Source organism: Alligator sinensis, unplaced genomic scaffold (genome assembly GCF_000455745.1).
Source record: "Alligator sinensis unplaced genomic scaffold, ASM45574v1 scaffold1008_1, whole genome shotgun sequence".
Lineage (NCBI taxonomy): Eukaryota > Metazoa > Chordata > Crocodylia > Alligatoridae > Alligator > Alligator sinensis.
This window is the reverse complement of record NW_005842013.1, coordinates 1,525,685-1,536,681: the sequence shown is the minus strand read 5'-3', so window position 1 is coordinate 1,536,681 and position 10,997 is coordinate 1,525,685. Positions and strand designations below refer to the sequence as shown.

General features: G+C 46.9%; 1 protein-coding gene across 6 annotated transcripts in view; it reads right to left on the bottom strand.

Moving 5' to 3' along the window:
- Positions 1–404: 404 nt before the first annotated feature.
- Positions 405–10,997, bottom strand: part of WNT11 (Wnt family member 11) — a 35,300-nt gene continuing 24,707 nt past the window's right edge. For all 6 annotated transcript variants that reach the window (XM_014519153.2, XM_014519155.2, XM_014519154.2 and 3 more), the window contains one exon: positions 405–2,242. In XM_014519153.2, the coding sequence (XP_014374639.1) occupies positions 2,068–2,242 (175 nt within the window). In that variant the 3' untranslated portion in view covers positions 405–2,067. The remainder of the gene's footprint in view (positions 2,243–10,997) is intronic.

The following is a 10,997-nucleotide window of genomic DNA, read 5'->3' as shown; positions in this document are numbered from 1 at the left end:
TCTGGGGCTTCCCTCCTGTGCCCAGTGAATGCAAGGAGTGCCGGCGATACAGACTGCCTGGTGGAGGCTGCGCCCCTTGCTGAGTCGCGCGGCGCTGGCCGGAGCTGTGCCCCACCAGGCACCAGCACCCTGAGCACCCTGCCTCCTGCTCCTGTGCCATGGGGGGAGTGCGGAGGTCCCCACACCCCCGACCGTCCCTCACACCCCACAACCCTCCACATATACACAAACCCCCACATACCCTATGCCCCCCCACACAGCCACACACACCCCCTCACAACCCCCTCCACATACCCTCCCACACCCCCCATACACACACATACCCCCCACAATATACAAGACTAAGAATTTATTTTTGAGTTATTATGCAATCACCTCTATATAGACTACACAAACACAAATCATGACAAAATATTTTTTGTAATAAAATTAAAATATGTTACAGTAGGTGTTTGACTGTTACTGTATGATTTGGTTTCTTTTCTGGTTCTAAGATGGCAACCCCCTGCCCAAGAGGAGTATTTTCGGGGAGCAAGGGGAGGGAGTAACGGTCAGGGGTTAGGGGTGGGACTTCCGGGCCCAAGATGGCGGGACAAATACCAAGGGGCGGGGCTACCCATGCGGCCCTCGACAGTTCACCAAAACTCGTTAAGCAGCCCTCCACCTGAAATACTTGCCCGCCTCTGCACTACGTCTAAGTCTCACCGGCCCCACCCAATTCTCTAGGAGAGAAATGGGATATCTTTCCAAGCAAAAGCCAATGTTATCAATTTAAATATAGCAATAATTCTACGATGTTTTCTTTCAACCGGTGAGTAATTTCTGCATTTATTTCATACTATTGTTAAGCTCGTTTATAATAGATATTTATATATAAAGTAGAATAGAGAAAAGCATGAGATATATTTTATAAATATTTCTGTATGTTTGCATACAAAATAAAATATGTACATCCACAGATAGTGGTTCTAGGCTGTTGGCATGGCAAGACCCTACATATTATTCACACTGCGGCTGGCTCTGCTTATAGCTGGCTTCCCTCATCTGGAATTTCTGATGACGTACACACACTTCCTGCACTGCTGATGTCTCTGCAGTTTCTGGGGTCAAGACTTTATAGCTCTGTTGAAGAGGGGAGATGGTGCCATATTCACCTAAGGGGCTAAAGAGGACAAGGCAGCAAGAGAGACGCTGAATTTAGACATTAACATCCAAAGGTCAGAGCGGGTGAAAAGAGATACACGAGTTGCCTTTTCCTTTGCCATTTTACCTTAATTCCACTATGTAGGTCATTGTATCTTACTGGTCACTGTGTCCAACAGGCCCTTGGCATTGTGCCCTGATCATAACATAGTCAACAGATTTCTGCCAATGGTTGAATTTCAAACCCTGGCAACCTACCCTAAAACAGTGGAGCAGTAAGAGTCTCAGCTGTGGGCAAAAGCAAGGGTTGCATGGACTGGTTTGTGCTTTGTTTCTGGGGTACTGCCACAAACCCTTCTAACTTCATCATCATCCTGAGTGGATCTTCGGGTCTACAAATGAAGTCTTTGGGGGAAAAAAATGAAAGAAAAGCACAAATATTCCTTACAAGTTTGTAGTACATCCCTTCAGCAGGGATTTTGCTGTAGCCCATTGGAGAATCTGTGCCCTATGGGTTAGAATGCATAAAGGGATCCTAGCCTCTATCATTCTCAGTCAGAGTTGCTTTTCTTCCCCCGGGGAAGTGTCTTTTCCTGTTTCTCTTGGTACTAAAGGCACTTGATAGCCGGATGTCATTGGCAAATGTCAGAAATGGTATTTTTGTAAGAAGGTGCCATCCAGAATGTGTTTTGGTGTAAGCCTCCATCTTCTCAAAGGAAGAGTTTTATTGGTGGGGAAAACGTCTATGTTTTCTATTGAAAAGTAAAAAAAGGGAAAAAAAAGGGTTATTTTTACTGGCAAAATTGCATTTTTCTTAAGTCGTCTTTCTCCAGATCTGTGTCTTTAATGATATCTGGTTGGGGAAATGCTTCTTCTTCTGTAAACTGCGCTTTGGTGCCTTTAGCATCGCATCCCTTGAAGGTTTCATTTGCACACGTATCTTTCGACAGTCCTCTCACATTTTTTACAGGTCACATAGCAGCACCAGTGGTACTTGCAGTGGCACCGCTCCACCACTTTGTCCGTGTACGGGTTGTAGCCTCTGCCGCAGCACATCAGGTCACAGCTGTCGCTGCCATTGGAGGTCTTGTTGCATTGCCTGGAACAAAGGAAAAGTGGTGAGTGAGTACATGTCATCGTGGAGCTTATTAGGAAATAAAGGAATGATCTGTTTTTGCAATGATGCCTGGGTACAGCAGGAGAGATCGACCCCTGGGCCATACTGGTGTTCAAACCAGCTGGGGATTTGCCTTCTGCATTTGCAGAGGAGCCAGAGAGAGTCTCAGTCACTGCATCTCCAGGACTGGATCCAAAGTGCATTTTAGTCAGTTGGGAGTGGGCACCTGCAGGGGATTGTAACCCCCAAAGAAACACTGGAAAGGCTGTCAGAATAATGAGGGAGGAGACTAGGACAGTCCCATTGCACCACAGCCTGGTGTCCCTCCATCCCTCTGGTGGTCAGGGACACTGGAAGGCACCAGGACCCCCCCCGGTAAGTGCTAAAACAAGGCATATGACACCTAAGGCTGGGCAAGTCATTCCCACAGGTGGAGTCTAAATCTTGCCAGGACTGTATCAGGAACAGCAGAGCTAACTGCAACAGGACAATGCCTTGTAATCCTCCAAGGGTTTTCATCCCAGGATCTTTATGATCACGAGGATGGCTGGCTTTGCAGCATTCAGATACGCCATCTAGTAGCAGGCAGTGCCACAAATATACCGTGTAGAGCAATATAGAGATTTTCTTTACATACTTTGGGAAGAAGGATGGTAAAGGTGATAGCCTGCAACCTGGGAGACTCAGGTTCACTTTCCTACCCTGCCCCTGACATTCGGTGTGACCCTAATCAAGTCATATAGGGCCAGATTTTATTCCATATATTGGGCATCTATGCGGACTTAGGCACTTGAGGGCCCTGGCAGACATTACATTTATGGCGCCATCCATGAGTGAATCGTGCCATAAGTTGTCATATGCTGTATGTTCAGTCCAATATATGGCACAATAAAACAGCACATCAGCCACAAAGGTGTTCCACATTATATTGCACCTTAAACTGAGCATGTGGCAAGAGACCCAGGGCTGCCCCGTGGCCATCTGACTCTCAGCCGAATGTCAGGCTTGGCCTGGGAAGCCCCAGGACTAAAAACTCACATGTGCAGCTGGGCTGCATGGCACACCACCATCTGAACCTTACAGCTGTTTAAAAACCCATGGCATGGGAACCTGAGATGGGGAGACCTCTCCCTAATCCTGGTTTCCGGTGCCTCCAGCTTTTAAACACTGCTGGGCTACACCTGCAGTGATTTAAAAGCCTGGGGCACTACGACCTGTGATTGGAAAGGCTCTCTCTGATCTTGGGTCCTTGTGCCGCAGACTTTTAAAGAGCTGGGCTATGCATACATGCCATTTTTACACCTACAGCTGCCCTGTGCTGGATCCCAACACTCAGCTGAGCATCAAGATCAGACAGGCGACAGCTCCAGTCATCCCTTGAATTGGATCTGGGGACTTTTATACCCTCCCAAACATTGCATATCCTGTCATGCACATGTAGAATGGCAGGATGCTCAGTTATGGGCACGGGGTATACAATTTCTCCAGTCCTAATCACACCATCACTATAATGTCTGCCAGGAACCTAGGGACATTTTTACACGTGTTTCCAACGCGGCACCAGGCACTTTTAATTAGCGCGCCAAGCTAATTAAAAGCACCCATGCGCCACATGTCTCAGCAGTGCAGCACGTCCCTCTGCTGAGAAAATGGATGAAAGCACGGCAAACGTGTTTTATTTCAAAGCGTACCACTGCCGTTTTCTCAGTTCGGAGATGCGCTGCGCCACTGATACATGTGACGCGCGAAGCTGCCAGAGCATGTGAATTTATGTGCTCCAGCAGACTTGATTAATCGCGTCTGCTTCGACGCTTTGGATTTCCGGCGCATCAAAGCGGGCTCCCGCATGTGTGTAACTGCCCTAGGTGCGATCCTATTCCGCCCTGGTTTAGTCCCTGAAAACCAGTAATGCATCTACTTTCATAGCACACTATCATCTGAACCTTATAACTGGGTCACAAAACAAAAAACAGCAAGGAGGAGGAGGACACATTGCATTAACAGCTCTTCAGGGGCTTGAGCAGGGTGGAAGAGAATCACACTTCGGTGCCTAAGCAGTGATTCTCAACCTGGGGTGCTGTGAGATGCTTTTAAGTGTGCTGGGAGGTGCCAGGCAAATATTAGCACTGTTCGATGCTCAAACATCTATACATGAATCACAAGATACACCTGGCGATTTCATATAGGAAGCCCTAGCATCAAACCCATTCTGACCTGTTGCGGGGCTTTCCGAGGTCTCGGCAACACAACACACTATTATTTTTCCATCGTCAAAACACAGGGGAAAGCTAAGTGCTGGTGTTTTCTGAAGGGGGTCTTGAGTCGAATGAGGATGCCGCGAGTCGGACTTGAAGATCTACAAGGTCCCTTCCGACCCTACTTCTACGAGTCTAAAAAGGCTGAGGATCACTGACTTAAAGCGTTGACTCTTCGGCTCTTGGTGTGTCTCTATGTACCGAACCCGGCACAATGGGGCTCTGACCTTGGTCCGGGCTGCTACGCACCGCGGGAACAAAAGCAAGAGGCATATCTTTGGGAAGCTGCATGGACATCTAGTCTAAATGCCATTTTTCCTCTGACCGAAATGTCTGAAGACGAAGGAGGAGAAAGGAGTGTGGGGAAGGCAAGTTGGACTCTCGTGCTGAGCCCTCCGTTAATAGATGGAAACAAATCCAGGAGATTTATAGGAATGCCCATGAGGCAATGCTTTATGAGAAGTTATGGGATTAATGAAGTGTTGCGATTTTGTTCTTGTTCTTCTCTTATTTATTCCTGCCGGAGTGAGGCCTTGTGTTTGTTATTCCTGCCTCGAATTCGTGCCCGCGTGTGGTTTTTAAAGGCCCGTCTCAAATTCTCCTGCCTGGGGAGCGTGTGTAAATATTTACAAACCTTTGAAAGTGTCACGAAAGCCCCCCTCATTACTGTTATGACCAACAGCCAAATCTCAGGCCATAGCCAGGTTGTGTGCGTTAGCCTAACGTTGAACCAAAGGTGTTGCTATTACCGTCACGAGCCAGGGGCCCTGCTGCAGGAAACCTCAAAATGACTCCTCAGAAACGTATTAGTCAATAAGTTAAATATTTAGAGCAAAGGTTCAAATGTATAAATGTTGACATTGGGGAGGAGGGGGTCTTTAAAGGCTTAGTCAGCTTTGATAGAGGTTGGAAAGGTTGCTGCTGCTGGAGTCATTTTGCAAGGACTGGGAGTTAAAATCATAGTATTGTAGTGCTTAGGGTTGGGAGGGACCTAAACAGATCATCAGGTCCACCCCCTGCCCCAGGCAGGAACGGGTGCTGGGGTCATATCACCCCAGCCAACTATCTGTCCAGCCTCCTCTTGAAGACCCCCAAGTTAGGAGAGAGCACCACCTCCCTTGGGGAGCCCATTGCAGAGCCTGGCAGCTCTGACCATCAAATAATGTCTCCTGATGTCCAGCCTGAACCTGCCCTCTAACCATTTGTGGCCGTGTTCCTAGTAACTCCGCGTGGTGCTCAGGGGAACGGAGCCTCCCTCAATTCCCGCTGGTCCCCCCTGTGGGTTTGTAAATGGCCACCAGATCCCCTCTCAGCCTTTTTTTGTGGAGGCTGAACAGATTCAGGCCCTTCAGCCTCTCCTTGTAGGGCCTGCCCTGCTGCCCTTTGACCATGCAAGTGGCCCTCCTCTGGATCCTCTCAATGCTAGACACATTTCTTGAAGTGCGGCGCCCAGTACTGGATGCAGTACTCCAACTGCGGCCTGACCAGCACTGCATAGAGGGTGAGGATCACCTCCTTGGACCTGCTTGTGATGCACCTGTAGATGCACAACTAGGTGCGGTTAGCCTTACTGACCGCTAACTTGCACTGGCGGCTCATGTTCATCCTGGAGTCAACAGTGACTCCAAGATCCCTTTCTGCCACTGTGTTGACAAAAAGGGAGTCCCCCAGCCTATAGGTGTGTTGCTGGTTCCTTCTCCCTAGATGCAGCACCTTGTACTTGTCTGCATTGAATTCCATCCTATTCTCATTCGCCCACCTCTGTCAATCCCTTTGGGGGTGTGATGCAGCTGTGCCATGGTCTAGGGTTGCCAACTCTGTTTGAATCTATTCCGGGAGGTTTCTGGAGCACCAACGTGCCTGTGACATGCAAGGCGAATGTGCCTGCGTGCTTGTGGATATCAGTTACGGATTACGTTGCGTAGACTCTACGTCTGGAAGGCAAATGCTCATGACCATTACATTTTAAACATCTACTGGACTGTTGTGTAAATTGGATTCAACATTGAATATTTATTTTAATGAATGCCATATCATTTATCTCACAGGTGACTCTCCTGGAGATTTCTATCTAATTCCTGGAGACTCCAGGGCAATCCTGGAGGGTTGGCAACCCATGTGCCTCCCTGAGCTGAGAGCCTGGTGACCTGTACAAGCTAAAAAGAGCTGGGAAGGGCTTTCCACAACATGTCTATCTGCTTCAGAAAGTGATACATGTGACTTGATGTCATTCTTTCCTCAGAGTCATAATGGAGCTAATACCCGAGTAGGAATATCTCCATATGTATCATGCCTATGGCAGTCAGAGTTACCACCAGCAAGACATGCAGCAAAACGGGTACCTTTTATCGGTTCTGCCTCCCTTCCTACCCCACTTGCCTTCTGACGTGTGGGTAAAATGGAGCCCAAACGTAAACTACCCCTAAGGTTCGGCTTCTCCAAAACCATACCCCACTGTCTTGTGGAGTGGTGGAAGAAATCCAACATCTTAGAAGAGAACCCCATACTCTCCTCTCTTGTGTTGGTTTGGCCCAATCTTGCTTATTCTTTGGATGTAGAAAATAAAAAACCAGCCAGTTGGGTCTGAAAACGTCCCATTGAACACCTTTTCTGTCAAATCTTACCAAACAAAATCCTTTGTTCTCTTCTATAAATGTTAGGGTTTTTTCTACACCCAAAAAGATACTGATATCTACAGCATTCCTTCTGTAACTGTGTACAAGGAGCTTACAGGCAAAGATGAACCAGCACAAGCATCAGTGAGTTTGTTCAGATCCACAGACAAACCACACAGAAGCACTGGGAGCCACTATATTTCACACCCAGACACAATGCTTCATTGCGAGCTTGTCGAAATGCTGTGATTGCATGCATCTTCCCATACAGCAGAGGCAAAGGGATACCAAACTCACGGAGACTCCTCTGAACCCCTTGCTCTGAATTTTACAGTGATCTAAACTTGCTGAGGTTCCAATATCTGTGTGAACCTTAGGATGCCCTCAGGGGAAAGAAGCATGTAAAATGAAAACCAAGCATGCTACTTGGGCCATCTCAAGAACTGGGTTGTCATATGCTCTCTACGGGTACCCTTGGAAGAGGACATTATTCTCCCTACAGAGAATGCCAGCTGGCCTAACCTGTGGTAACTCGCAGTCACATTTCCAAATGGAAAACTAGCCATACGACAAAGAAACATGATGTGGAAGGCAGTTGCTTCTAGCTCAGGGGTGGGCAAAAATAGGACCCGGGGCCTGGATCCGGCCTGCTAGGCCATTCTATCTGGCCCACAGGGCCCCTAAAACATTTAGAAAATTAATATATATTTGCTTTTGACTGCCTGTCAAAGATGACAGGAGCCAGGGGCAGTGGGACCCAGTGGAAGCCAGTGGCAGGACCCAGCAGCAAGGCCCACCCAGCCCCACCCCCCCAAACCAGAAGTCTCTGCCTAGCAAAGGCTTCTGACCTAGGACCATGAGGCTGTTCCTGCTTTCCTGCTCCAGAGAGGGAAATGCAGCCCTCGACAGCTTGCCAAAACTTGGTAAGTGGCCCTCCACCCAAAATAATTGCCCACCCTTGTTCTAGCTGCTTGCACATCCAGCTACTTTCTCCCATTCTTATAGATTCATAGATGATTCATAGATGTTCGGGTCGGAAGGGACCTCAGTAGATCATCGAGTCCGACCCCCTGCATAGGCAGGTTAATATGGTCATAGCACCCATAAATCTTCCAATACAAATTCCCTTTCTTTGGGCAGACTGTGCAAAATTGAAATATGTTTAAAGCAATTCAGTGAACTCCCACTGCTGTGGAAGGGAAGTCAAGTGAGACAGTATTCGCGATATGCTGCCAGGCCCTGTAATGAAAGACTACAAATGACACTGTATCCTGGACTTAGTGTTTGCTCTATAGGACCATAGGATGGTCCTATAGACCAAGTTAGGAATAGGACCATATAATCCATAGAGCTCTGACTGCAGAGCCAGGGGAAAGAGCTCATCAACACGTAAGCTCTCATCTTAGGGTGAGGGAACTTCCTTGTTAATGACAACTTGCTACTCTCCGTGCAGAGCTATCCATTGGGTACGGCGAATTGGGGTGACTGCCCCAGGCCCTGCGCTTTGGGGGGGCCCAGCAGAGCCAGGCGCCGACTCGAAGTGGGTGCCATTGGCAAGTGCCTAAGGGTGCCACCACTCTGTGCCACCACGTGTTGCTTTCCCACTCTGCCGGCTTCACGTCTGGCAGCTCGCCACCCCCTTTTACTCCCCACTCCACACTGAAGACTGTGTGCCATCCAGGGAGTGAAGGATCTGTGCGGGGGCGAGGGTGGGCTGCTGCTGTGGGCTTGACCCCAGACACCAAATTTCATTGCTACAGCACTGACTCAGCCCCACACCGTGGAAGAAGCATGGAGATCACCCCACACCGACACTGGGAAGACCCCACCCCTTGCCCTGCCTTTGCAGGGGTCCCATGGCTCCACGCAGTGTTAAAGGGGCCCCACACAGGCTGACTTGCCCCAGGCCCCACACCCCACTAGAGTCAGCTCTGTCTCCACATCACACTACTGACAGCATGTGCCCCAACATTTTCAAAGTACTTTGAAATGAAAGGTGTTATATAAATCACACCAAAAGAATAACACCTGCTATATAAGTAGCTCCTGAAGACCAATATCTTGCATTCAAAAACCTGTCTAATTGTATCTCAACTATGCAGTTGGTCCAATAAAATATATCACCCTAAGAAATCTTTGCCTTTCACATGCGTTAGACAAATACATTATTATTATTATTATTAATATTATTATATACTGGAGTAAGGAGAGCTTGACCATGCTTTTCTAAGTAAAATTTTGTCACATCTTGTCTTACATCCCAACATTACTCATTCTGTGTCACTGCATTTAAAATACCTCTTCCAGAGCAATCACGGCCTTTGCACATAACAAAAATCTAAAGTGTGCTGTATGATGGCTTCGTATCATGTGTCATATAGGAAACATGAAAGTCAGAATTATGTCACCATGTTTTAAAAATAATATCACTCCATATTCTCATGAGAGACCAGGGCAGCTGGTAAGAGCTATTCCAGTTTGCCATGCACTGAACATAATGCAGACTTTTATGACTGCAAAAAATAGTTATTTTATACATCGGGCCAAACTCACAGGTTGAAAGATCAATAATATGAAAATTGTACAAGACAGTTTGTTGCCCTCATGTTTTTATAAAGTTAAGACATCCATGTGCCAAAACCTCCTAGGCAGCTTTGAAAAACTCAGCTTTGGAGGAGAAACAGAATGGGAAAATACAGCAAACTTCAACTGCAGAAACAAGATATGCCACAATTTTAGTCAAAAAATTGTTATTGTGAGCTTTCCCATTTATTTTCTCCCAGCACAGTTCACATTTGTGCAGCCTGCAGTTATAAAGATAGATGTCTCGAGCCACTAACCCTAACAGATGGGATCTGAAAACCCAACCGGGTTCTCTCTAATTCTTGTATCATGCACCATCAGCAATCAGGTTGTCAGTAAAAATTGTGCTGGCAGTAGAAATCCACTTGGGACTTTGCCATTTCTATTGATTTTATATGGAAGGTGCTCATAAGCTGTGGGCCTGGGTATCAGCATAAAACAAAGTGAGAGACAGGGAGAGAATTTCATTCATTCTCCTATAGTTTAGAAGGATTAAAAAAATACAGGCTGGTAAAAACTACAAGAAACCAAAAGTGGGTCGATACCTTGTTTGCCTTTCAGGGCAGGTTTTTCTCTACTTCTATTTTTCTAAATCACCTCTAACGCTTCTACGACTGTATTAAAAAACTGTACTCAAAGTGTTGGCTGCCAAACTTGGAGTACATGTTATAGGATTTCTACAGGGACCTGTCCTGCATTTAGTGCTATTCGATATTTTCGCGAATGGCTTGGATGATGGAGCAGAGAGTACATTTCCACAAAGTGTGCGTGACACCAAACTAGGAGGAGTTGCAAGCATTTTGGAGCAGCAGATTAAAATTCAGACAGGGTCTGAAACCAGCAGGGTGGAATTCAAAAAAAGACAATGGAAAAGAGCCACACTTAGGAAAGTAAGATTAAGTGTGCAGATGCAAACCATGGAATAATTGGCTAGTAAAAACACAGCTGAAAGTTATAGTGGACCACAGATTAAATATGAGTCAATAGTCTGATACTGTTGCAAGAGGTAAATATCTTGGATATATTAAGTGCCAGAAGTGAAGACATGGGGAAGTAATTATTCCAAGTCCACTCAGCGCTACAGAGACCTTAGCTAGAGTGGCGTGTCCAGTTTAGGGCACCACACTTGAAAACATAGACGCATTGGAGGTGTCCTGAGAAAAGAGGGACAAAACAGAAAGAGAATTAGAAAACATGGCCAGTGAGGGAAAGGTGAAAGACCTGGGTTTATTTAATTTAGAGAAGAGAAGGCTTAAGATGTGGGACATAGTTACAGCATTCCTG